The sequence below is a fragment of the Heteronotia binoei genome, chromosome 17 (assembly GCF_032191835.1).
Source record: "Heteronotia binoei isolate CCM8104 ecotype False Entrance Well chromosome 17, APGP_CSIRO_Hbin_v1, whole genome shotgun sequence".
NCBI lineage: Eukaryota > Metazoa > Chordata > Lepidosauria > Squamata > Gekkonidae > Heteronotia > Heteronotia binoei.
The window spans coordinates 17,933,995-17,961,981 of record NC_083239.1 but is presented as its reverse complement, the minus strand read 5'-3'; the positions used below and the strand labels follow the sequence as shown (position 1 = coordinate 17,961,981).

The 27,987-nt window shown below is 45.6% G+C and overlaps 1 protein-coding gene across 5 annotated transcripts in view; it reads right to left on the bottom strand.

The window, feature by feature from the left end:
• KCNQ4 (potassium voltage-gated channel subfamily Q member 4) overlaps window positions 1-27,987 on the bottom strand; it is a 167,649-nt gene that overhangs the window by 11,407 nt on the left and 128,255 nt on the right. For 2 of the 5 annotated variants that reach the window (XM_060258209.1, XM_060258213.1), the window contains exons 3-10: window positions 23,462-23,588; window positions 21,348-21,523; window positions 19,883-20,008; window positions 18,747-18,857; window positions 17,415-17,510; window positions 12,988-13,076; window positions 10,450-10,605; window positions 9,473-9,517 (exon numbers count right to left, since the gene is read on the bottom strand). In XM_060258209.1, the coding sequence (XP_060114192.1) occupies window positions 9,473-9,517; window positions 10,450-10,605; window positions 12,988-13,076; window positions 17,415-17,510; window positions 18,747-18,857; window positions 19,883-20,008; window positions 21,348-21,523; window positions 23,462-23,588 (926 nt within the window). The remainder of the gene's footprint in view (window positions 1-9,472; window positions 9,518-10,449; window positions 10,606-12,987; window positions 13,077-17,414; window positions 17,511-18,746; window positions 18,858-19,882; window positions 20,009-21,347; window positions 21,524-23,461; window positions 23,589-27,987) is intronic. The other 3 variants (XM_060258210.1, XM_060258211.1, XM_060258212.1) reach the window with 3 other exon arrangements.

Here is a 27,987-nt window from a genome sequence, read left to right as displayed (position 1 = left end):
TGAATATTTGCATAACATAGATATGTTGTAGAATCCAGTTGTTGCCGAGTTTGAGTAATCTACGTGCAGAATTTTGATACATACATATACACACAATGCCCTGACTGTAATGAACCTGGTCCATGTTTTTTGCTAACGAATAAATGAGATACAAGAGAGGGGGAGGGAAAAGACAAAATTAAATCATGCCACAAACTAAGAGTCAGGCCTCTGAACAGTCCTGATATACTTACGTTAAAAGGCTGCAAACAAAAGACACCAAAACAAAACATTAGAACAAGCAACAGACAGAGACACTGAAAAACAAGACACCGCTGGACCAAGGATGCCTGGAAAGGAGATGTTTGGATGCTCTGGAAGTTCTGAATGAGTCTCTGTGTGGGAGCCAACTAAAATAAGACAGGCTTACTTAGTGGTCCGATGTTCCAGCTCTGGGGCCAGGAACATCTCCCTCGGAAGGACATCGAGACTTGCAACCCAAGCAAGGCCAAGGGTGGGAGGAAGAGAACGAGAACCTTCACACTACCACAGGCAACCCTTCTGCCCGTCAGAAGCTTTGTGTGTCTCTTGAAGCCTTTTTTGGAAAGCTGTAGATTCTGGTAGGTGTGGAATTGTGAACATCTTAGAATGCAGAGTATGGTCTGTACCTTAAACTGTACAATAGTAAAAAGTCCAGTAGCACCTTTAAGACTAATGGGTTTTATTGTAGCATAAGCTTTGGAGAAACACAGCACTCTTCATCAGATCTGGCCCCAGAGCTGGAACACTGGATCTGATGAAGAGAGCTGTGTTTCTCCAAAGCTTATGCTACAATAAAATGTGTTAGCCTTAAAGGTGCTACTGCATCCTTTGCTATTTTGTAGCAACAGACTAACATGGCTAACTCCTCTGGATCTTAAACTGCACAGTAGACCTTTACCACCTGCAGTGTCGTAACTCATCATTTCACTTATTTGCAGCCTGCAAACAGCGGCCAGCCTTTAGCCTCAACAGCACCATGATGGTAATGATCAGATTGCTACATTTTGCAGGACATTTGCCTGTTTTATTTCTAGAAGGAACAGACCCCTGCCTTGAAGTATTTCCTAGATTTCATCGATGTCCCCCGCAAAAAGTGAGGGTCTTCTCTGGTTGCTCATAAAATTATTGGGGAAATGATAACCCAGGATATTTCACTTGGAACAGGGCCAAGCTACGTGACACATTTTCCAGAAAATGGATTACTCAGAAGAGCTCACTGCTGGATCCCAGCATCAGATCCCAGAGCAATGTTACTTGCTCAGGAAACATTCTGCTATTGCCAGGAAGCCTGTCCGTGCTAAGTTATCTACCAAAGAATCCCAGGATGTTGCAATGGATTCCAAGGGGGTGGGATGCTCAGGGGTCAGAAAGCCAGTTGAGACTCATTCCATGAGCCAAGAATGTGCCCTAGAACACCCCTCTGTGCTTTCCAAAGAGAGCCAGTTTAGTGTAGTGGTGAAGTGTGTGGGCTCTTATCTGGGAGAACTGGGTTTGATTCCCCACTCCTCCACTGCAGCTGCTGGAATGGCCTTGGGTCAGCCATAGCTCTGGCAGAGATTGCCCTTGAAAGGGCAGCTTCTGAGAGAGCTCTCTCAGCCCCACCCACCTCACAGGGTGTCTGTTGTAGGGGAAGGAGATAAAAGAGATTTGTAAGCCTCTCTGAGACTCTGATTCAGAGAGAAGGTCTTCTGCGGTCTTCTACTTCTCCTGCAAGAGGCAACAGATAATGTAGGGCAGACTCAGCTTCCCTGCGCTTCCTGAATTTCTCACAGAAGGCTGAACTGCACATTATGGGGTCTTTTTTTTGAATGTGTGAGTTGGGTCAAGGTTTCCCTGACACAACTCACATTCCCTGCAGACCAACAGCAGATGCAGAGAATGTCATTTTAAAGAGCACAGGGAGCCCTTTGTGATTTGTGATTACGGGGGGAGGGGGGGGGAGAGAGGAGGGGCTCTTGCCTCCCCCAACACTGTGCTCAGAATACTCCACATGCTGCTCCCAAGTTACAGCAGTAACTCCTCACTGGGCTGTTTCAACTCCAAAAAGCAGTGTGAGGTGGCAGCAGGAGCCCCTCCTTCCCTGACATTGTAGTTCTATAATGTACTCAGTGACGAGACGTGCAGAAGGCAACATACTTTATTAGAAGGTACATCATGGAACTGGGACACGTGGGCCGGGACCCGCTTTATATACATTTATCCCGGAACAGCCCCCTAGCTGGCCAGCCCAATCCTGGCCAGTCAAACTTCCCGCTGCTGGTCTTGATAGGCGGAGTCTTTTCCCGCGCTGCGCAGGGTGACCAAGGGACTTCCCCTGGTCGCCCTTTACTGCGGGGCCGCGTGGTGCTTTGTTTAAGCACAAGACACTACAAGTTCCAAGCTGAATAGGGCTCCCTCTGCTCTTTAAAAGGAAGTGGCACAGAAGGCTACACCTTGCAAACTCTTTAGGTGACCTCTAGCAGAGCTTGGGCATTCAAAGAAGTGGCTCTATTGTCTGCCTGAGTCCCAGCCCTGGTATTCCTTGGAAGTCTCCCATCCAAGTCCTTGCTTGGCTAGATGAGATCAGGATTGCCTGGACTATCCAGGTCAGGGCATCATAATGATGTTACACTCTTGGTGCCAGACCACATACACATTACAGGGTCCAGAGAATACTATGGCCCCTCAGAACATGTCAGATTTTGCTAGTTCATACATCATTCCATGAATCAAAAAGGGAATTCAGAGTCATACATCATAATGATGTTACACTCTTGGTGCCAGACCACATACACATTACAGGGTCCAGAGAATACTATGGCCCCTCAGAACATGTCAGATTTTGCTAGTTCATACATCATTCCATGAATCAAAAAGGGAATTCAGAGTCTTGGGCAGGCGGGGAGAACTCACACAAGTAATCCAGGTCTGTCAAACTTTTCCAAATGGGGTACAGTCAAAAAGCAATGGCATGCAGGGAGCTTCCATGCAGCCAGCTGCACCCCAGCAGCAACTCCCCTTGTAGATCCAGTGGTTTTTCTGCACAAATCCAAAAAAGAGAAGTTGTGACAATCACAGGGCCATCCACTGTCCCAAACAGCTTCTGCACAGAGCAGCCTGCGCATGGTTGGCTGTACTTGCCAAAAAGCAGCCTGCACGTGGAAATGGAGATCTGTGTTTGCAGATCCATGGTCTGTGTGGTTGGGCCTCTGCTGCTGATACACTTCTGTGTGTAATTCTGTGCAGCGCACTTTTTTGCACATCAGATATAGCCTCCCTCCCCAGCGAATGGTTACCATTTATCCTGCAAGTGAGGAAAGTGAGTCAGAGGGAGGGAAGCATGGATGACTTTGACTTTTGTATGCAACTGCTTTGCAAAGGAACAGCGGTTTTCAAAGTCACTACAACTGCCTTAAGGTTCAGTTATCTGCCATTGCGGATCTTCTTGCCAAGAAACCACCAATAACCTTCCTAAGTCCTTGACAGTGTTTACAAACCGCAACACTACTGCAGGTTCCGGGCAAAAAGGTTTGCAGACCTGTTTCTTGGGTTGCCCTGATGGGATGAGTCTTCAAGCTCCTTGCTTGCCCCTGCTCCTCCACCCTGCCCCCATGCATCTCGGCTGCTGCAAATAACTTCAGGGCCAGTCCTTGCATAACGTTTCCTGCATGCCAGAGTCTGCATGCACAAATTGGGTTTGCTTGAACCTCAGGAACTTTTAATTCCACAGCGGTAGCACTGGAGAAATCCAAGGTGGAGGCTGTGAAACTGCCCTTGCATGGGATTCTTTTGAGGTCTTACACATCAGAAGGGCCTTACAGGGCAGTGGAAATCTCTCCAGGTGTTGGAGGAGTGCTGAGTTACCCTGCAGGTGTGGATGTGGAAGGCAAATCAGGAAAAAAAATTCCAGCCATGAGGGCAAAAACTCAGCTGGAATTTCCAGCCCTGTGGAAAGTGGTGACATCTCTGTGCTAACGTGACCACTTGCCAGGGGAATCACAAAGTTGCTACTGGCCCCAAGAGTTATTCCAGAATCAGGTTGTCACTTAATGCCCACAGGCAGGAAGATCTCCAGCACAATTTTATGAGAGTTGGGATGTGTTAAAACTCAAAAAAAATCCAGTTGAGTTCCTCTTTAAATTTAAATGTTCCGATTTCAAGCCCTTTTAAAAAGAAGTAAAGGAAAACCCCAAGCAGATACCCCCAAACAATTTGGATTCTGGTTGTATTAACTGTTGGAAAGACTGTATTGCACATTTATTGCATATTTATCCTGCACTGTTCGCACTGATGGCAGTGGCGTTTATGCACATGGGATTCCTGGCTTCTGGCTTCCTGGTCTCTTCTAGAGAACCATTTTTATTAAAATCCTAGCTTTTAAAGCCCTGGGACAGCTGTCTTCTGAGGGAAGCACCAACCATTGTCCAAGGGAAGAGCAAGGCTGAAGTTCCAGGTTGGCAGAGGATTTGGAGGTGAGCAGAATCTTCCAAGCTTTGCCAGAGTTGACACCTGCCTATGGGGTATATGAGAGGAAGCTCCAAGGTAGGGGAAGAGCCTTCAAAGCCTTCCTCCATCACAGCCACCTTCTCCTCTGTGATCTGGTGAGATTTTCTGCCTTCAGGTAGAAGATCCCTTCTCCTTGCACAGGGCAGAAAAGATGCATGAAGCTTCCTATGCATCGCCCCTGAAGATCTTTGCAAGGTCAACATGGAACTAGAGCCAATCAAATGGGTGAAATATCACTGTGTCAAGGAAGTCAAGTGATCAGCTACCTTTTTTAATGCCTTGTGGATGGATCCAAAACCAATGGGAGAAGTGAGCCCCTGCAGCTCCCCTTCCCCAGAGAAACTGGGAGCACAAAGGGGGTCAGGATCTCAACTGAAGCATCAAGGCTTTCAGCTTTTTGCTCAGGGCCTCCAGGGGAAGAAGTAAAATGGGTAGAAGACAGACACCAATTCCTCACTAGCAGTTGCTCAGCCCCTAGCCATCTGATTTCCCTGGCTCAAGCAATCAATTGTTGTGCAGGCGCATTTTGATCTGTGGCGCCCTCTAATTTCCCTCGCAGCTCCCAGAAGAGCAGGAAGCCACAACGGAAATTGGAGGGAGACGTGAATCAAAATGTGCCCATGCTGCAACTGGTGGAGAATTGACTGCTTGAGCCAGAGAAAGCAGAAGCCCGGGGGCGGAGCAACTGCTAGTGAGGAATCCATCAAACTATTTTCTGGCTTGCTGAGAGGAGAGCTTTTCCTATTCACTCTTCCTCATCCCATTCAGCAGACACCATCCTTACATTACCAAGCTCTGCTCCACCCCACAGTGGGTGTCAGCCCCTCCTGCCTACTCCCGCCTCCATCTCATCTCCACTGGGCTCCTCCCACCAAACCCCACAGGCTTGGGAGCTAGGGCAACCCTCCTCAGGAAGCTTGCAGAAAAACATTTTAGAAACACATGTAATTTTCTCTGCTGTTTCCCTTCTTTTATCAAGTAAGTACATCAAATACTTGATCATAATTATTTTAAAGGTTTGGTGGTGGTGGGAAGTGCCATCAAGTCATAGCCGACTTACAGTGACCCTGAAGGGTTTTCAAGGCACGAGACAAACAAAGGTGGTTTGCCATTGCCTGCCTCAGCACAGCAACCCTGAACTTCCTTGATGGTCTCCTATACAATACTAACCAGGGCTGACCCCGCTTAGTTTTTGAGATTTAGCAAAAAAGGCTTGCCTGGGCCATCCAAGTCAGGGCAAAGCTCTGTTGACCATGGGAAAAAAAAATCATAATCTTTTAAAAAATATTTGACTTTCTGATTTTTTTACTCTCAAGATTCAGACTTATATGAACTCAATAACTGGTGGTAGGATTGGGGTGTGTTTGTGTCTTGAAGAATAAAGTGTAAGAAAAAAAGGGACAAAAAGATTTTTTAAAAAAAGTTTGAGAAGCACCACTTGAAGTCTTCCATACTTCTGGCTCACCACATTGCCAGACAAATGAACTTAATAACTCTCCCCCATAAAGCTCTACTGGAGTCAAGGAGAACAAATGCATCTCCCCACCAAGAAGGACACTGCTGCAAGGTCAGTGCGGGGCTCCCATGCACGACGCATCTGGGTAGCATGCCCCTCCCCCAGCTTTCGAAGGAAAAAAAAAAGTAGGACAACAATACAGCTAGAATAAATCAATTCAGTCCCAAAACATCTCCTAGGTAGCAGATCCAAAGCCTTCGGTACCTCTGTTTCCAGCCGGTGTGAATCCGAAAGAAATTCCGCTTACTACTAAAGATCTGGCTACAGAGATGGAAACAAACAAACAAACAAAAACAGAAGGGGGAGATAGGAAGAAAAAAGAAGGGAAAAGTTAGTAAGGGACAAGGAGGCGGAAATGTTCAAAGGATGGTCTGGGTAGAAGAAAGCCGTGCCGAGGCTGGCCACAATGGACATGTGTGGACACCACTGTGTGCAGAAGAACAGGAGACTCACAAGAAGTGCCACCAAATCTGGAACTCCACTTCAATCCTACCTCTAAGTAACACAAACCAAGAAGGGCTGATTTCCTAATCTCCATGGTAGCTCAAGAGTAAGCTGGACAAACCTGTTTTAAAAAGCCAAGCATGTTTCCGAGGTGGACCTGCGTGTCATGAATGGCAGCACTGAACATACAGTTGGTCAAGATTCCCTCTCCATACAGTCAAGGAGCACTTACAGGCCCTTTCCCAGAATCTCTGTAATGAAACCGCCAAGCAGGGGTACTCCCCGAGTAACTGGGGGCCTTTACCCACACCCTGTTGAATGGCACAGTGCCTTCTATTCAGCTCTACACTCAAAATATACAATGAGCCAGTCCAGGCAGCTCTGGAGTGCTACCAATACACATGGTGTAGACAGCATTCTTGTGAAGATAAAATGGAGGACAGGAGAATGATGTAAGTTGCTTTGGGTCCCCATTGGGGAGAAAGGTGGAGGATAACTGAATTAATAAAATATATATTGTGATGGCACAGGACAGCAACCAGGCAAAAAAAAGGAAGTAGGTCAAAACCCCACCAACATCCCTCAGAAGGTCACTTAACAATGTGGTTCAGATGCAGCATCCAGGGCTTTCTCTTCTTTTTTTTAGCAGAAATGCAGTTCCGGCTGGCTTAGCATCAGGGGGTGTGGTCTAATATGCAGATGAGTTCTTGCTGGGCTTTTTCTACAAAAAAGTCCTGGCTAGCATGGAGTAGAGCATCAGACTAGGTCCCTGAAGACCAGGTCTGAATCTTCACTCTGCCGTAGAAGCTTACTTGGTCCTGTCACATAGCTGCAGCCTCACCTACCTCACAGGGCTATCATGAGGACAAAGCAGATGAGAAGAGAATGGCACAAGTTGCTCTGGGTCCCCAAGTGGAGAGAACAGCAGGGTATAAGTAAACAGACATTGTTTTTGGATGTCCCTTGTTGTGTCTCTGGGGCTGGCACTCAGAGGAGGAGCTGCTTTTCTTTTGAGGCCTGGGCATGACCCAAAGGCCACCACTGCCTGCCCCTTGGGGGTTGACCAGCTAAACTTTTCACTCAAAGCCATTATGGAATGTTGTGATGAGATTTTCAGGAAAAGAAACTAAGACAAAATGGACCCACATAGGTCTAGACTAGAGCAATCAATGTCTTTTTGGGGGGTGAGGAAGAATTAGGCTGCCTTTGCTGTGGCCACATATGTGCACCTGTTGCTTCTTCTGCCTCATCTACTGCATGGAGCTTGACAAACTCGGAAATGGTTATTTAGCAGTGCATCGTGGGGGAAGAGGTAGGGCGGTCTGAAAGAGAGCAAACAAGCAGCAATACTGCCTTGTGATCCTATCGTGACCTGTCGACTAAATGCAACACTTCATCTCTTGTTGATGAGGCATTTCAAGCCATCCTGGGACATTCTACGTTCTTCTCCCCCAGTGTTTTGATGCTTACCTGGTTTGCTTTAAAAACCATGAGCTTCCTCGATTTCAAAATGGAGAAAGCAGGATAAAGAAAACAAAACTAAGATAAATCTTTCACTTTTGCCAATAGAACTCTGTTAATCTCTGCAAAGTGGTATTGATGCCCAAGTCTGCTGGTGTGATCCTAGTCATTACAAGTGGACTGTTCTCTGACAAGAGGGACCTGCAGAAACTTATCTCAGAAGTGGCAGCAGAGCCTGACATTTTGCTCTATTAAGCCAAAATAAACCCCACCTTCAAATTTTAGCCTCTTTTCAGAATGGCTGTGATGTGTTTCTGTTATAAGGAAACTGAAGTGCTACCATAGCCACAAGCCCCATCTTGCCAGCAGATTAGATCTGTGTAGACTAGAAATAAAACCTTTTCTATCTATTAAACCATAGACTCAACCAGGGGTGGAATTCTAGCAGGAGCTCCTTTGCATATTAGGCCACACACCCCTGATGTAGCTAATCCTCCAAGAGATTACAAGCGAACGAGAGCCAGTTTGGTGCAGTGGTTAAGTGTGTGGACTCCTATCTGGGAAAACCAGGTTTGATTCCCCACTCCTCCACTTGCACCTGCTGGAATGGCCTTGGGTCAGCCATAGTTATTACAGAGCTTGTCCTTGAGAGGGCAGCTTCTGGGAGAGCTCTCTCAGCCCCACCCACCTCACAGGGTGTTTGTTGTGAAGGAGGAAGATAAAAGAGGTTGTGAGCCGCTCTGAGACTCGAGTGGAGGGCGGAATATAAATCCAATGTTGTCTTCTTTTTGTAAGCTCTTGGAGGATTGGCTACATCAGAGGGGTGTGGCCTAATATGCAAAGGTGCTCCTGCTAGATTTCCACCCCTGGACTCAACTAAAACTTTTTTTGAGCCAAAGCACACTGGAGCACCACTCCAGCTGGCTTGGCCAGGGCTCTAGGTAAAAAAAAAAACACAACTTCAGCCAGGCTCCTGGGGCCAAGCCACATTGCGGTGTGGCTTCCTGGAGCTCCTGCTGGGCTTTTTCTAGAAAAAAGCCCTAACTAAAACACTGACTGCTAAATAGGAAGAAAAAAGGGTTCTTGAGAAATTATAATTTTGACCCCTCCCTGCTTGTTTTCTCTTATCTTTCAACATCTTTAAAAAAGAAAACAAACAAACAAACGCCACCAGAAAAAAAACTAAACAACAAAGAAGGAAAGAGTATAACTGGGACAGCTCATCTGGGGATCATGGAACTCATGGAAGTTTTAAAGCATCTTTTTAAACCATATTCCTTGCACTTTACATTTTAAAGCACTGTTCCTTGGGAGCACACAAAGTAGATTTAGCTGGTTCTTGGGTGGGGCCATTGCCTTTCTTCATGCTCCCCTTCCCACCCAATCCCAAATACATGCTTCCGCTGGCTTTGAGTACTTCTCCCACAGTCCTGTTTGTACCTTTGGTGGAAAACCTACCGTGCTGGGGGTGGGGGTCTCTCTCTCTCTTTTTGGGGAGTGAAAGAAGACAATAGCAGACACTGCAGCTTTTAAGAGAAAGGTTACCTTAGGCGTAAACACTTGTGAGGTGGAGCTTCCTCTTCTTTCCAGCTTCCAGGAATGAATAAGGAAATGGTGATGGAAGGTGGAGACAGGAGGAGGAAGGGAGGGGGCAAAGAGGAGGAAAGAGAAAACAGATGATGAAATGAGTGGCGGAGCCTGCAAAGGAGACTTGATAGGGAAAACTTAACTGATGTACCAATGTGGGCCATCTCATCAGAAAGGTAGTCGAGTCAATCCCAACTGCCACTGAGGCCTACCCCACTGAGACTGGCAGATATTTGACCTCTCAGAATACATCTGACTCCTGTTTGTTATGATGGGATATCGATACACAACTGATTCACCCCACATGGAACTTCAGGCTTTGCGGCTTGGCTCGTCGCTCTGCTTCATTGGCCCAGAATGTCAAATCCTTACTTTTTTGTCAAGGATTTCAAGATCCACACACTCTTTTCTGCATACGCCACTAAAGTCCCTCACTTCTGATCTGATCACTGCTTGTCTTTATGCAGAATAGATTTAGACAATATGTGACTGGGGAGGGAGAGCAAGTGGAAGCACCTCGTATTTCTGATATGCTTTGCAACTACAGAAAGGTAGAGTGAAGAACGTGTCCTGCTGGGACTCCAACATCAAATCGTCAGTTTGCTACTGCTACTTTGCGAGAACTAGAAACTTGCCCTGGAAGCACTGGTCCTGGGGAGCCTGAGGATGGCACTAGGAAACCAGTTTCCATGCTCAGTGCCAAAGCTACACATGGCACACTGGGGGGCAGAAACCATTAACAGAGAGACCAAATCCAAAAGGTGCTTGCTGAAAAGGTCAGTGACAACCACTAGAGGGGAGCAGAGGGCTGTGAAAGAAAACCACACCACACTTAAACAGAGGGAGCAGGGAGACACAGAGAGCCAACACACCAAAGAGGGAGGGGAAGCACACACCAAGGACAGGACATTGCCAAGAGGCGGCTTCGACCCTACCTTTCCCCCGAGCAAAAAGGAGGATTGGCGGTTTTCGTGCCAGAGGTGAAGGAGTGATACGGCGGCGGAGCTCCGTCGGGAAATTTCCTCACCTCAGAGTTCCTGAGCCCTCCGTTGCGAGCTCGGTGCATGTGCTCAAACATAAGAACCAGCTCTCTAAGGGTGGGTTCAAATAAAAACATGGAGAAATTAAACCTTTCAAAAAGGGGAGGGCAGGGGCAAACAAAAGCAGAAACTCAAAACAATGTAACAAGGAAAAAAGGGGACAAGCACAATATCTTGAGATTCTTTCCGCTGGCCAGCTGGTCTCTCTGAGTCATGTTGGATGGTGCGATTTTGAGAACTGGGATCATTGGGATAGAATGTTCCCGCTTTTAAAAAACAGGTTAAGTCAGGGATTCCCAACCTTTTGAGTCTGTGGGCACCTCTGGAATTCTGATTGTAACCTGAAATGGTTCTGGGGAGATGCAGTTTGCCCCACTGGGGAAGTTTAAAGTTTTCCCAACAGGACACATAGCAGATCTCTAGGGCCATTCCAGGTTGGTAAAATGCTGTTAGGAGTAGAAAGCTTAAGTCCCTTTTACCTCCCTGTGGTCCCTACTCCCAACTGAGACCTGTCTGTGTCCTTTGGGAATTAAATTCTGAGGGTAAAATTCCCTGTGCACATCTGTCCAACAGGACTGGGTTGGATACTTGGGGTACAGCTGGGGCCTATGAAAGCTGATCTTCCTGGAAGTGCCTATGGTTCTTCCAGAATTAAAAACTCTTTGAACCACCTTGGTGGCAGCCAGGTGAAAGGGGAAACCTCACTCCATCCCCTTGGAGCAATGTGCAGCTCAGCGCAAGAGCCTGTGCATTGCAAACACAAATCCAAGATACAACCTTTGACATTTTCAGAAGACAAAGACTCCTTCCTAAGAGAGTCCCAGCCGCTCAGAGGGGGCGATACACCAATCAGAAGCAGCCGAGTGCATTCCTGTCCCACAACTCACATGGCTGGCAGGAGAAGGCCTCAAGTCGTTCTCCAGTCTCCAGTGCAGCTTCCACCAACTGCTCGGGCTGACATTTGCTATTTTGATTGGGGTGGGGTGGGAGGAGATGCGATGGGTGATGTGGATGGAATGGCGATGCCTTATGACAGTGTGGAAGGTCGAGGAGTCGGCACACAAAGACAGCCAATGGTTTTGTTGGGGCCAGAGGAAATTGCAGCCCGTCACATAAGACACCAAACTTTGTACTTGAGAAGTCCCACCATCCTCACTTTCTGTTCCCCAGGATACCCTTTTCCCTTCCCCCTAGGGCAGAAATGCCTGCAGTTCATTTTCTCTAGAGGGAAATTAAATATTTCTCTTCTGTGTGTGTGGGGGGGGGGGGGGTCAATGTTGGGACCAGGAGGAGGAAGGGATGGAAATGCTCCTGTAGAATCACTGCAATACTATGAGGTGGGGAAGCAGAACAGTCCAGCAGGGCCTGTATATTTATTTAGATACTTTATTAAATCTTTAAATAAAAATAAATGGGGCTTGTCCTCTGACTCACTGCACTTGATTAGCAAGCAGCCAACACAATAAGGGCAATGAATTATCCCTGTGTGTTTCCCTGTAACAAGTGTATCACCTGGGCTCACCTTGAGCTAGCATGTACCCTGCACTTCTGACCTACTAAAAATCTACTGGATGTCCAAGGCTAACAGAAAAACCAGCAGCAAAGGACAGCCCCCATTATCAGCCTTATTGTCTTTCTCCTAGAACTGTTCACATGTTACAGCGAATGAACCAGCATATCATCCATGAACAGTGTACCTGTGATTGTTCTTTGCTACGTGCGTTGAATGGTTCTCACATCACAATGAATGGCAAGGAGAGCTAAGAAACAAACCTCATATTTGTCCAGGTGCTGCTTCCTGGTTTCATCCATAAAGTGAACATGTGTTGGCTCTTTCTTACACAAGTCAACGCACACGCACAGTGAGCTTGCTGGAATATGCAAACAGGGCCCATGTTCTCCAGGGAAGGATGCTGAGGGAGAAGTTACTCCTCAGATGATTCATCTATTACTTGTTTGGAAAATGCGCATGAAACAACAGAATCCAGCATAAAGGAACCAGGCCCCTCAAAAATAGATGTAATCCAACCACTGCCAGTAGCTTGGACTTGTCCAAGCATAACGAAATGGGTCTCCTTGTGTGGCTTAGTGATTAGGGTGTTGGACTGAGAACAGGGAGACAGTGGTTCAAACCCCCACTTGGCAGTGAAGCAAACTGGGTGACCTTGGGCCAGTCATATTTCTCTTCTTAATCACCCTCACACAGTTGTCATGAGGATAAAATGGAGGAAAAAAGAATGAAGTGCACCTCCCTGAAGGAAGGGCAGGGAGAATGTACTATAGTCACTCAGCACTTAGAAACTGCCCTTCCCACAGTGAGTAGTTCATCATCTAGAGCTCTCTGCTGCTCTGCTGTCAGAAACCCAAAGTTTCACAGGAACTATACGAGCCACAGATACTCTTCCCTGGCCCAATGTGGAACTTCACTCCTACCTGAACGATGGAAGGATGCTATCGTAATAGCACCAGGTGGCTGTCAGGTAGGCCCGGCTGATATCTGTTGAATATAGGCGCCAAGCAGCCTGCAAGAATCAAGAATAAGAAAGAAAAGGGGAGTAAGAAAAAGGGAGAAAGTTCTTTAGATAATCTTTTCCCTACAAGCTCTCTCACATGTTCCTAAGACCTCATTCTGCAGCATTCCTAAGACCCAGCTCAGACGAAGTCTGAAAGTGATTTCTCTGTTTCAGCCAGTGAATATCAGAGAACATATGGCTGAATGCTTCCACCATGAAAGAAAAATCCCCTGCACATACCGATGTATTCCATCAATAAGAAAGGGAGGGGCTGTGCCTCATTGGCAGAGCATCTGCTTGGTATGCAGAAGGTCCCAGGTTCAGTTCCCAGCATCTCCAGATAAAAGAACTAGGTAGGTGATGTGAAAGACCTCACACTGAGACCCCGGAGAGCTGCTGCCTGTCTGAGTAGGCAATACTGACCTTGATGGACCAAGGTCTGATTCAGCATAAAGCAGCTTCACGTGAACTCTTCTCCCCCTACCTTTCTAACTGCAGGAAGAAGTATACCTTGACCCCCACCTATGTTCATCTCCCTGCTACTGGAAACAGAATGCTGGGCTAGAGCAGGGCTGGCAACATTTGATAATTAAAGAGGGGGTGATGTTGCTTTGGGTCCCCATTGAGGATAAAAGTGAGGGATAAATATCTAAATAAATATAGATAAATAAATAAAGAAGCTTCCAGTCTCATCTGCAGGAACCAGCACAGATAAAGCCAGGTTTGTAACCAGCCTGATGTTCGTTCATTCAGACATTCATACGCCAACTTTCCTAGTGATGCAGTGTCTTACAAAAAAGACCTAATCCTTATGCAATAAACAGTGAAATCTCAAAACAAACAAGATTACAGATTAGATCTTCATGCCAAAATGTTCCAGCCTGAAAAGGATGGCCTGACATTTTATGCATAAAGTAGGCAGCATAAGAAGGAAGGTGACATGGTAAAGTCCTGTTTTCTCAGATCTCAGAAGCTAAGCAGAATTAGTACTTGGATGGAAGATTGCCAAGGAACTACCTGTAGAAGAACACAACAGCAATCCATCTGGGTTTCTCACTTGCCTTCGAAGTTCCTTGCCGCGGTTGCCATAAGTCAACTATGACTTGGGGGCACATACGTAGTGTACATCAACAGTGTCAGGGTATTCCATACGACCAGAGCTGCCATTGAAAAAGGGCAGGCCCATAGCTACAACCAATCAGTAGGCTTGGTGTCTGTGTGTGTGTGGGAGGGGGGGCTCAACCAGCAGGCAACCCTGGAAAGATCTAAGGCAGTTATAAAGAACTAGGCCTTCCCCATCTCCTCCACTTGCCATTTATGGGCCCTGCGCACAGGTTGGTTCCCCTCAAAAACTGGACCATAACTAGGGCTTTTTTTGAGCAGGAACGCAGTTCAGGCTGGCTTGGTGTCAGAGGGTGTGGCCTAATATGTAAATAAATTTCTGCTGGGGTTTTTCTACAAAAAAAGGCCTATGTGAAACAATGGTGACATCAGGGGGTGTGGCCTAATATGCAATTGAGTTCCTGCTGGGCTTTTTCTACCAAAAAAGCCCTGACCATAACCATGGCTGGAGGTAGGTCAGCAAAACCATGGTTATGGGTAAACATGGTTTCTGTTCATCAGGGTTTGCTTCAATGAACAACTTGCACACCACTGTCTTCAGTGCCAGGGAGAGCAAGGGAGTGGGTGATCACCCCCACAAAGTAGGGGAGGAGACAGGATGGTGATTTGAAAGGCTATCTTTTCAGGCACAGAATGTATAACTCCTCACATTATGCCTGCATCCGTCCAAAGCCGGCGGAGACAACCACTTCACCTTGAATTCCATGACTGACATGCATTTGGTATATTGTGCTGTACTGGGCTTGTACATTCTTTGGAACTGGCCTCAGAGGACATTTGTCCCACATTTTAAAGTCCAGCGGCTAAGAGATCTGCTTTCTCTCGCAGATTACTTCAGACTCAGTCACCTCTAGATAGACAGCCCCGCCCCCTCCCCACCATGCCTGAAGAGAATTATCTGAGAAAATGAGCAAACTTACCCAGGAAATTTTGGGAACCTCTAAAATGATTCAGCCCAGCTTTTGTATACCCAAATATTTTTACTTTTTGCCTCTGTCCCTTTCCAAAGAGTTCTCAACCTTCTAACCCTGCCACTTTGGAGTTGATCCTCTCAAATCTATTCTGGTTTGGGCAAAGAAAGCCATGGGGGGAACATGGGGGTGGGGGGAGAGAAAGAATAGGATGGGCCATACCCCCACCTCTTGACTGACTCCAAGAACAAGACCTGATGAATTTGGCTGGAGTTATCAGATGAGGAGGACATAAGGCTGAGTCCCCGCGATTACTTTGTGTGCTGAAACGAGGGTGCACGTCCCTTTTGTTTCCCCTGCTGTCCATTCCCAACTGCTACACATCAGCCTTTCTGCTGAGGAGATGAAAAGTAACTGGGAGCTGGCAGGAGAAGATAGGGGGGTGAGTTAGGGGCTCAAGGGATTCCTTTTGTCATGGAAGTCCTCTGAAGCAGAGAGATAACAAGGGAGTCCAAAGATTCACTTTAGGACTACAATAGGAGAGAGCCAAATCGAGACATGCGGCTGATATGCCAGGGCCTCCCTTCCTAAGCAGTGGACCTTCACTGGCCAGAATCTGTCCCTGTGCTGGCAGGCTCCATCTCAAGACAAGGCCACAAAGGAACAGCCAGAATAGCTGATGTGTGCAGGGGTTTGCATGGAGGGAGACGGGGGCCAAAAAGGAGGCCATGATTAGGGATGAGCTGGGGAGACAGTAGTTGGATCAACCCCCCAAAGTGTGATGCTACAAAACTGCAGCCACATTGATTTCAGCGCTCCTTCCCACAACTACAAGTGGTATGGCACTGTGGACCACCAACTTCTTGCAGGAAAAGGAGAGGGAAGAATCCCATGCCAGAAACTCTTCTGTAGTGACGGAAAAACCACACCTATTGAATTTCAACCTGTTTCAGAGCCCTGAAATGGGAGGGCAGCTGGGTAGTATCAAATACAGTAACCCTAAAAGGCAAAGGCAAGAAGGAGAGTGGAGAGTCAGTGCTGGAACCCCTCCTGCTGCTCACAGAAGAGCACCAGCCCAGCAAAGACATAAGGGCAGCGCTGTGTGAGCTCCAGATGAAAAAAAAAATGGCTGAAATTCTACACTCAGTTCTGCGATCTATATAGATGATGTGTATTTGCATAATACATTCCAGCTCTGAAAGGGCTTTTCCCCTTTTTAAAAAAAAAAATTGGTTCTGGCTTTTCCTCATTTTTTAAAAAAAATTACTTCTGACTGTTTATAGTTTATCTTCTGATTTCTACATGCATTTTTGTGCCTTTAGTTCAGACTAATTTTTTGTTTTTCCTCTGGATTCCACCACCACCCCCCGGCTTTCTTTTGAGATCATTTTTACCCTGATCTTTTTTCTGGAAGGCAACTCAAAGTTTTTTCCTTGTACGTAATAATTCTATTGATTTTTGTGTTGTTGTTCCACACACTCCTACACACCTCCATCCACTTTTCAATGACTGGATTTATGTCAAAAACCAATCTCCTCTCCTTTCAAGATAAGCGGTTTCATTTAAAAAAACAACATGGCCCAACAACAGCGATATACTGTTGTAATGATAAGTCAAGCTTATTCCTTGAATTCACAGTTGGTGTTTTTAATTAAAAAAAACCGATGTAAGAGTCTAGCTCCTTCCCTTGCCAAGATTTAAGGAAAAAGGCATATTTCTGCAAGGGAAATAGAGGCTTACTATTTTTTCAAAAAAGAAAGCTTGGACTTCAGGGACCCTGTTTGACCTATCATTAGAGCAGTATACTAATATATTGATATTTTAGTGTCTTTTTGAAAAATGCAGCCCTTATATCGATTCACTGATAGTACTACGTGCCAAAAAATAAGGGGGGGAGTTGTGACTTCACCTAAGGTGCCACCAATAATGACAGTACCCTCCTTGGAAAATCCTGATTATTTAAGGCAGGCGTGGAAGAAAATAAATGACTTCACGGATGTAGAAATGCAGAGGGAGAGCAGACATATTGAAGAACCCTGCCCAAACCGATTCCAATGCTTATGGATTGATCACCAAGAAAACCAGGAGTTAAGCGCCTAGGCAAAGCACTATGCAATGCAGGCACTGGATTCCCCACTCCAAAACACTGCAAAATTTGTTCAGGTGCCCATCTGAATTCAGAAATTCCACAAATGCTTACTGGATGTATCTTTGCAGCCACAAGAACTAGAAGCCTGGCTCTTCAAGAAAATGAAACCCTGTTCCCTTAAGGCTAGGGCTTTGTAGCCAACTGCCTCTCCCCCATCCAACCTACCTGGATCAAGTTGGCTGCTGGAGTTCGTCTCTTCTCAAAATGCTTCTGCCGATGTTGCTCTTGGACTTTAAGAGCAAACCCTGAGCCCAGAATCCCCTGTGTAGAACACAGAAGCACACCACACCCCTCAGCAATGGCAGGAAAGGAGACCAGCACTTTGCTGCTAACCGAAAGAGAGATACAGAGGCTCTGGGGGAGGGTGCTTCAGTCCCAGATGTGGATCCTCACACCTCAGCTTCTGCTGGAACCTGCTTGGCCCTGAGAGAAGCCCTGATTGGCAGGAAACGGAGGCCTCACCTGGCTGCTACTTTCCCTTCTCTGCCAACTTGTGACTGTCAAGCATTGTATACTCATTTTATATTAAAGAAGCCAGATCTTAGATTGTTACTTTTATATCATAGAATTCAGATTGTAGAGTTGTTACTAACCCAGAATTAAATGTGAGCACATTAAAGTAGCAGCCCCCACCTTTCTTCTTTCGCTTTTACTAACAGATGCAGGAATGTCCTCTTTGAAGATAAGACCTCCTGGGACTTGTTCCCAGGCCCAGTCAGGCCTGAACCCAGGATGTGCTAGTCGCAATATAGATAAGGAACCCAGCGTGTGAATTTCACACGTGAATGTAGAATTGTTTATAGAACCTTTGATGTACCATTTTAAAGCATGTATTCTAGTGTTACAAAGTATCAGTTCCAATCTTCAGCTGGAATGAACCACATGGATTATTAATAAGCCTTTGTTTCAAAATCCAAGGAATGGTTATTTTGAAATCTCATGCTTGACAGTGACTAAAGAAGCAACTGAAAAGTTTCCTGGTTATAGCTCCTTAACTGGAACCCAGATCTCTTCCACTAATGGTAGCACTCTCCCTGCTGCAAAAGGCAACTTGCACCAGAGGAAAGCCCCATTGAGAATGGAACATATTTGTGAGGACCCAACTCCTTTCTTCTGTGCTGTACCCCATTATTCTGAATAATTGAATGGAGTATGTGGGTGGGGTGTCCGCAAAGCAATAGAAATGTATGCAGGGACAAAGAGATTCACAGGTTTTTGAGATCATGGTGTCTGGGGAGGAACAGTATACCCTCAGGGGTTTTCCTGAGCACAGACTCAATTTATTGTTCCATACAAGTGAATGGGTTTATGGTCCATTCATGTATATGGAGTGAAGGCTGCAATTAGAAAACTAAAAGGTGGGGCATGACTACCCACCTGCCCCAGATCCTGATGCCCCAAGAATCTCGGACGGGGGAAGGGACAATCATGTAACAGTTTGTGGAATTTTTCCAGTTACCTGAATGTGCCCCCCCACCACTGCCACATGCTACTTACAGCAGGCAGTGCAAAGAAAGAGATGCCCAGCAATGCAAAGCAGGCTGCCAGCACCCGGCCCAGCCACGTGTGTGGGGTCTTGTCTCCGTAGCCAATAGTCGTGAGCGTGATCTGTAAAAGCAGAGGAGAGAGGCTATTGGCCTTTCATCTTTTCCTGGGCTTCCGGCACAAGCAGTTTTTAGGACACCAACCAGCCTCTGGATTTACAGTAACTTCCAATTTGGCCAAGCAACCAATTATAACCTTAAAGACTAATGACTTATGAAATTGCATATGAGTCAGAACCCTGACCTGGATGGCCCAGGCTAGCCTGATCCCATCAGATCTTGAAAGCTAAGCAGGACGGGAGACCACCAAGGAAGTCTGGGGTTGCTACGCAGAAGCAGACAATGGCCAGCCACTTCTGTTTGTCTCTTGCCTTGAAAACCCTTTGTAGTTACTGTAAATCGCTGTGACTTGATGACACTTTCCACTAAGGCATGAATCAGAGTTCACATTCCTCAGATGTACAGAAATGTACATCCACTGGAAGGGGTTAAATACTCAATGCTCCAATTTGTGGTGACCCTGAATGCCCTCAAGGTGCAAAACAGAGCAGCAGATACAAGAATGGATGGATCTCTCCCTCTAATAATTGATAGGCTCACTAGTTTGCTCCTGCACTCTGCTTCTTTCCACTGCCTCGATATCCAACCTGGTTGATCACCCCATTCCTGTCTCACATCTTTCTAATCAGAAGGCGTTGTGGCTCAGTGGTAGAGCATCTGCCTGGCATGCAGAAGGCTGCAGGTTCAATCTCTGTTATCTCCAATTAAAAGATCTGGCAGTAGGTGATATGAAAGACTTCTGCTTGACACCCTGGAGAGCTGCTGCCAGTCTGAGTAGACAATATTGATCTTGAAGGATTGATGGTATGATTCAGTATAAGGCAGCTTTATGTGTTCACACATTGCCTCTGCAGTTGGTGACTGTTGTCTGGACTTAACAATATCCCATCCTGCAGTTCACCTGCTGAGTGGAAACATTCCACCTCCACCAGTGTAACACATATGCCCATTTCCATTTTTTTCCCTCCTGCCCCAAAAGACACCAGACCTCCAAAATAAACCAGGCCAGAACCAAAGGAGAGAACTTACCGTACCCCACCACAGAGAGTCTGCATATGTAGCAAAATCAGTGTTAGAATCTTTCTCCGCCAGGTAGACCAGAAAAGAAGCAAATATCAGGACCAGGAACCCGATGTACCAAGCCGTGATCAGCTCCTACCGGCATTAGAGAGACCAGAAAAGTGACCTTCAGTGTCTAAAACCCACAAAGAATCTGGACTGGCACAGTAGTTTATGAGTTAAAAACTTACTATGGCCAGTTGGCAAAAACTTGACAAAGAGTCATGTGTTACCTTTCAGACTAGCAAATGTAGTTTGGCACAGGATTTCACACCATTATTTGCATGAATCCTTTCCATTCGGTAGGAACAGAAATGCCAGGAAAATTGACCCCTGGTCCCAAGTTTCCCCCGAGACGAGAGTTGGTGTGGTGCAGTGATCAGAGTGTTGGACTAGAATCCAAGAGACCCAGGTTCAAATTTCCACTCTGTCATGGAAACTTGCTGGGTGACCTTGGGCCAATCACATGCTCTCAGTCTAGTCTACCTCACAGGGTTGTAGTGAGGATTAATATTGATGTCTTTATTTACAAAATTTGCATCTGTCTGCTGTAACAAGGGCAGACTAATATAATAAAGGGGACTAATATATTAGAACAGGAGTGTCAAACATGTGGCCTAGGGACTGGATCAGGCTCCCAGAGAGTTCCTATCAGGGCCACAAGCAAATTAAAAGTAGGTTTGCAACTTACAGATACACACCTGAACAACACCTGAACAGCCTACTCAAGATTGCTCTCTAGTTTTGATGCAATAATTCAAAACAAGAGACTGTTGAATAAACAAAAAATTACAAGAATGCTAATGTTTTAAGCATGCTTTATTTTAAGTTTTTAAAAAATCTTTCAATTGTGTTTGTGTCCTTTATAAAGTTTATTATTTCTGCTACCTAGCATTATATTTCATGACACTCATGGCCCGGCCCGACAAGGTCTCATTTATGTCAGATCTGGCCCTCATAACAAATGAGTTCGACACCTCTGTATTAGAACATACAATTGGAGTGAACAGACTGCTGTAAGCTACTTTGGGATCCCCAGCTGGGGAGAAAAGTGAGGTATCAATGAAGAAAATGATTAAATGAGAAGAAACTTCCGGCACAAGAAACCAGATACTCTTTAAAGTGTCACAAAATTCCTGGTTGTTTTTGTCAAAGCTACCAAAAAGACAGGAGTGTCAAAAGCCGGAAAGGGGAGGAGGGGCAGGACTGAAGCTTGCTCAGCATTCAAGATTCAGAGGTTATTGCAGCAGGATATCTGTCTTTCAAATGCCACTTTTGTCTCTTTCAGCAAAAAACCCCTGAATGAAAACAGCTCTTCAGGTCTTTCCCCAGGCTCTGCATCTTGGTTTAATGCCTCAAACACAGTTCTCAGCTTTTTTTTTTGCCTCACTCAGAACACCCTGCTATCCACCTGGATCCTCAGCCTCTCACTCACCTTGCTGTGAGCATAGACCACCGAGCCCAGAAGCTTCCATGTGCCACCACGGCGGTCCATGCGGACCATGCGCAGGATCTGCAGGAAGCGCATACTGCGCAGGGCCGAGGTAGCAAAGATGTTTCCCTGGGTGCCGGCAGCGATGACTGCCAGCGAGGCAATGAAGACGATGAAATCTGAAACAGAGGAAGATGCAGTGATTCCAGGGTCAAGCACTGGATGTGCTTCCATTCCCTGCATTCAGCACAGGGGATGAACATACCTAGGAGAGTCAAAGCCTCTGATTTCAGGCTAACGTCACAGATAAAGAAATCACCCACAGCAATGCTTTGAGGCAGAAGCACATACCTGTCATTTGAGAAGGAAAATGCAAAAAAAAAAAAAAAAAGAGGGGGGGGGAGACAGCAAGGCAGAGGCTTTCTTCTGGCCTTCTGCTCTCCAATATTTTAAAAATTCATTAACATTCAGCCTGATGGAGTGTTCTAGCGAGCTCAAAAGCCTGCACAATGCTTTGGGTCAATTCTTCTGCTCTAATAACAGCTATTGCCCTGACCTGGATGGCTCAGGATGGCCCCTCACCAGATCTCAAAAGTTAAGCAGGGTCAGCCCTGGTTACTATTTAGATGGGAACCCAACAAAGGAAGTCCAGGCAGGCAGTGGCAAACCACCTCGTTTTGTTCTCCTCTTGCTTTATGGGGCTACAGCTGCACCTTGATGCTGTTTTCCACCACCAATAAATGGTATTACACTGATTTCATTTATGGTTTTGGTTTTTGTATGGAAAAAGTCACCCTATGCATGACAAACTGTAACATGGAGTTTGGCCCTCAATCCATCCATCCCAAATCCTTCCCCCATTTAAATCCCACCAGATCTTTCTCCTCCAAAGCAGTTTGCATGGTGCTCACACCAGAGACATGAACAGACCAGACAGAGCAATCAAGATTCAAAAGTGGGCTGCCTACTAAAACTGCTGTTGCTGTCCATGCTAGTCACGATTAAGGGTTAACACAACCTCCTGCTTGTATTTTTGCTGACAAGCAAGTTGGTGGAACAAGGCTAATGGCACACCGCCCATTCGGACCTGTCCAAGTTCAAGACATGCCCTACTGTTAAAAATTGGTTGCTGACCATTTCCATTGTCTTCATGACATTTCTAAGCCCCGTTTCTCCAAAGATAGATCTTGAGGCAAATGAGGATTCCTGGCTTTTCTCTAAGGAAAGGACCAGAGTTTGGAAGTCAGCAAATTACTTTTGGCCCACGGGAACATTTCACCCAGCCTGCAAACTGTTCCACTTTTGTGTGGAGAATCAGCAAACGGGCTGCAGAGCTGGTGAGTAGGCCAATGCTCCTGAGAAGCTGTCTCATGGGGCCAAGTGCCCTTGAGCTATAGTTGGTACGATACAGAGACAGCCAGGTCTCAGGCCACTTTGAGGGCTCTTGAGCTGGATATAGGCAGTTCCCATTTCTATATCTAGCTGATGCGTGACACAGGAAAAGCCTGCGTCTAACTTGGACCTTTCAAAAGTAGGTAGAGACCCAGATGTGCTCCTCAGGCCAAGAAAGCACTCATCTCAGTTTTAGCTCTTGAAAGCAGATAAAGGCCTTGCTTTGACTTGGGAACATGCTACTGGTACAATTCTCATACTTGTACCACACCAAAATCACAGACAAGCCCATGAATAAAATGCACCCCGCCCCCCCGAATCCTTCCTTAGCTGCTCTCACGCCAAACAAGGCCTGAAAGAGGAGTCTTTACCTAGGCACAGGATTTAAGAAAATGGAGTCACAATTTCTTGTCTGAGGTAATGTCACTTAAAATATTGTCATAAAGGTACAAAATTTATCTATTGCCCTTTGCGCTTGAGGCCTGAGAGGAATCGAAACAGCAGATTAGCTAACTAAATTTCTTGGAGCTTCAATAAGATTTTACAATTGTTTCTGGCTTTTGCAATTCTCAAGCTGTTTGGAGTTGCTTGGCTTTCACCAAGAGGTAGCTCCTGCCCCTCTGAATTCAAAGAGGATTGTTGTTGCCATTGTGCCCCTAGCCCTGCCTCACCACACCATCTTATTTCCCACCTGTTTTAAAGGAAAGCAGCCCTTTCTGTCATACCTATGACACAGAAGGGTTTCCGGGCAAACCGAAAGCGCCCCTGCCATCCTCGGTAGCGGCAGCAGCAGCCCGCTGACCAGACCCGGATGATGTATTCCATCCCGAAAACCACAATCATGACAAATTCCTGCAAGCAAGGAGGACAGAAGGAGAAAAAGGTCAGGCACAGTACTTTGAACCAAAACCTCACCAAGGCATAAAGTGGGTGGGGAGGAGGTTGAATGAAACCACAACTGAAGCCTTTTCCCTCCCCTCTTTTGAGTTTCTGGGCCAGAGGAAGGGGACCACTCTGTGCTGTTAATTTACAGAAGGTTCAGGTCAGCTGGCCACAAGAAAGTCAGTGTGTAGCAATGGTTACCGAACTAGGATCTGGGTTCAAATCCTCATTCTGCTTGCTGGTTGCCCCTGTGCCAGTCCCTTGCTCTCTGCCCAACATACCTCAAAGTGTTGTTGTGAGGATGAAAACAGAGGAAAGGAGAACAAAAGAAGCCATACTCCAGGTTCCCCAGTGAAGTATAAATGAAGTAAATGAATATATAATATTCATACAATACATAGAAAAATGTACATAACTCACTGCCGCAGGATGTGGTAGGCTGCTAATCTGGGCAACTTTAATGAAGGGATGATTCGCGTTCAAGCAGGAGGTGCAGTCATTCATGACAGCTCAATGGAGCCTCCATGTTCAGAGACAGGATACCCCAGAGGAAGGCTGATACTTTTCTACCCAGCTTGCAGGCTTCCTGGAGGCAGCTGGCTGGCCACTTTTAGAAAGAGTGCTGGATCAGACAGATCTTTTGTCTGATCCAGCACCCCAACTCTTTCTTATGCTTTTATCAAATGGTGCCACCAAGTTACAGCTTAAGTGCTGAGCAGACTTGCTTCTGCTCTTCTGCTTCCAGGCTCCGCTGCACTGCAATGACCAGGCCACCGAAATGAGCCCCCGTGGATCCCACAAGCAGAGCTCAGAAAAGGCAGGGGTGGCCCTGGGACCTGTTTTCTAAATATATATGTCCTCATTTCAAAGCATTGATCTCTTTCCAACCAAAGGCCAGACCTCAGAGACCCAAGAGATCCCTTTGGTGGAAGAGGCTGCTTTTCATTGCTACTTTGAATTGACTTTTTAACAGACATTTTGGGGGCTCATCACGAAACCAGTGAGAGAGCTCAGAGTGCCTTGAAGGGATTCTCTGCAATCCCATTGATTGGGCATGTGCCCCACAGGACACCACACCCACATCTTTCAAGTTTTGCCTTGAGACTGGCAGACCCGTGAGCACTGACTGCTCAGGGTGACTGGGTATGCCATAGACTGCTGACATATCAGTGTCTGCCTAGTTGGGAGAAAATCCTCAATGAGGGCAGGTGGGTGGCCTTAAAAATGAGGGCAGAGTTTGAGAGTTAGAGGATGACATGCTGAATGCAAAGAGGGCCTATAAAGAAAGGAACCCAAAAGACCAGAGTCCAGATGGATGAAGGAAGGTGGTAGAGGAGATGGCAGAAAAGAGATGGGAGGAGGAGCAGGAATGTAAAAAGTACAGATGCACATGAAACCTCCATTCAATTAAAGAAGGTAAGGGAGACTGTCAGGATGCAGGCCACTTCACTATCTGCGGTTTGTTCGTATGCCAAATCAGGATCCAAAACTATTGTTTGAAGTTGGTTTATCAACCACCACTAGTCTTCACTACAGATTCAGGTTCTGTATGAATCCCTTAATCCTGGGGTTTCTCTGGCTAAGAACAAAGGTGACAAAACTACCATTTGTCAAGGCAAACCAAGATTTGGGTAACAGTTCAGGAGCCAAATCCTGGTTTCACAAAATAACCAGACTTAAAACAAATCAGTTTGGGGTTATAGCTGACCTGAGCTTAAGCTGAGAAAAGGAGACAATGCGTAGAATCTGACAGAAAATTCCCAATGATTGAAAAAAAGGACAATTTTTGATCACTTCTGGCACACACACCTCCACTTCCTCTTTCCTGTTCTTTGGGAAAAGGGTGGCTTTCCCCCAAGCGAGCATTTTGGGAAGCATTTTCAACTGCAACAGGAGACACAGAAAAATCCAGTTCTGCTGAGAAATTCTTTGCATCAACAGAGATTCTGCCCCAGGATGCAACCCAAAGATCAGAGAAGATAGAAATCCTTGTTGGCAGAGCCATTAACACAGCAACAGTACACAACCTGATTAAAGCGTAGATAAAGATTTATTTAGAAATTAACATACTTGATAGGAAAGAGGAAAGACTGAGTTAGGTTCCTAACTACATTTATAGCTGAGAGAGAGGATAAGACTGAGTGTGGCACTTCTTAAGAAGAGGGAAATTGCCCTAAGAGTAGCAATCTAGAGACAAATGAGGAATGACACTTAACAGGAGAGAAAGTGACCTTACTACTTTATCTAATTGTCTTCTTACTAGTGGCTTGGTGAGGATATCTGCAATAATGTCATCAGTAGGATGAAATTCCAACTCAACAAGCCCTTCTTAAATGTTTCTAGTACTAGGTGATGTTTCACATCCATATGTTTAGTTGATCTTCTCTGTCTGTGCAAGTTTTATGCACCCTTGGTTGTCTTCAAAGAGTTGTACTGGCTTGGATTCCTCTGTCCCTAAGCCTTGCATTAAGCTGCAGTATCCATTTCAGTTTTTCTGCACACTTCTGTTGAAGATAACACTCAGTTTCAACTGAGGACACAGCTATAGTTCTTGCTTCCTGCTGCTCCAGTTTGCTCTGACACCACAAAAGAATAAATGCCCACTGGTTAACTTTCTATCTGTAGTATCTCCTGCCCAGTCACAGAACCTCTATTAGCATAACAACATCAGTATCAAATCAAGGAAGCAAGAAAAAAGTGGCTAATTAAACATTCTAAACAGACTTCTCCTCTTATAAGCACAGTAAAGGAAGTCTGCATCCATGTATCCCATTAGTCTGGGATTGTCACTTCTCAGTAACTTTAGTTTCAGATGTGCAGTGCCATGCAAGTACTTTGCAAGTCTTTTGACTGCATTTCAGTCCCTTTTGCTTGGCGATTCCATCTTTCTGCATAACGTGCCCACAGCTACTGTGATATCTGGACATGTCAATGCACTTATGTACAGCAATCTTCCAACTGCTTCTCTGTAGTGCTTGTTGTCAGGCAGAAGTGCACTACTTCCTTGCTGATTCAGGTAGTTTGTTTCCATAGGAGTGCTTGCTGGTTTAGTTCTTTTCATATTTATGTAGTTCAGAAATCCTAGGATTTTCTGTTTCTGATTGAAAAGATAGCTTCAGTCTTTCTCTTGTTCTTCTTGTATTCCAAGATAGTAGCTGATGTTTCCTGATTCTTTCACATCAGCTTATTGATTCAGATGAACTACTTCGTCACAGTCCTCCTTGCCTTCAAAGCATAAAATCAGGTCATCAGAATTTAAGTCCATTTGCTATCCCTATATCTTGAATATAGTCATTGTTTTGCCTTGCCTTGCTCAAATTCTTCCTTGATTAGCATTTAATGGCATTTCTCATTCCAACACCTCTCAGCCTGTTTCAGCCCATATATGCTCTTTTGCAGTTTACACATGAGTTCTTTGAATTGTTCAAATCCTGGTGGCTGTTCCATGTAAACATCATTCTTTATTTCTCCGTGTAAAAAAGCAATCTTTATGTCCAGATACGCCAGATGCATCTTCCTTGCTGCTGCTATGCTCAAAAGCATTCTTATTAAAGTATGCCTCACCACTGGTGTGAAGATTTAATCATAGTCTTCTCCATACTTTTAAGCGTATCCTTTAGCAAGTAGACTGGCTTTGTATTTTTGTACTTCCTTTCCTGCATCAGGCTTGGTTTCAAAGATTCACTTGCATCCTGCTACCTTCTTCTCTGAAGGCAAGTCTATAAGTGCCCATGTTTGGTTCTTGATCAGAGGTTCAGTCTCTTCTTCTGCAGCCTTTTTCCATTTTGTTTAACTTTCTCCCTTTCATCAATGTAGATGATATCGCAGATCTTGACTGCTTCCATTCCTGGGGTTGAGGATTCCATATCCTTTGCATCCCAATGCATAGCAAAAAAATTAAAAAAAAAAAGACTTCTGCTCTAAAATTCATCTTGGTCTGCTTTTCTTTAGGAATAAGTGCAGGCCTTTGATCCAAACACTTTTAGATGATTCAGGCTGGGTTGGTGCCCTGAGTCTGCTTTGGCGGGGAGGGCAGGATATAAATCCAATAAATAAATAAATACCACAGTTCAAATGGTGTACTGCTGGCACCTTTAGTAGGTAACCTACTTTGCAGGTAAAGTAGCAGTGTTGAATGCTTCTCTTTTCAGGCAGCTCTGCCTCAAGGAGCATACACCTGTAAAAATACATTGGTATCTGTAAATTAACCCCCCCCCCCCTTTTTTCATCTTGGTACGGAACAGTTTCGTCTGTAGATAAAACTGGCTCTTTAATGATGAGTTCACACGTAGCCTTTCCAGCTCACACTACACAGCTTTGGCTGTAGGCATCTGAAATACTCTTAACACATTTCGTAACACATTTAATT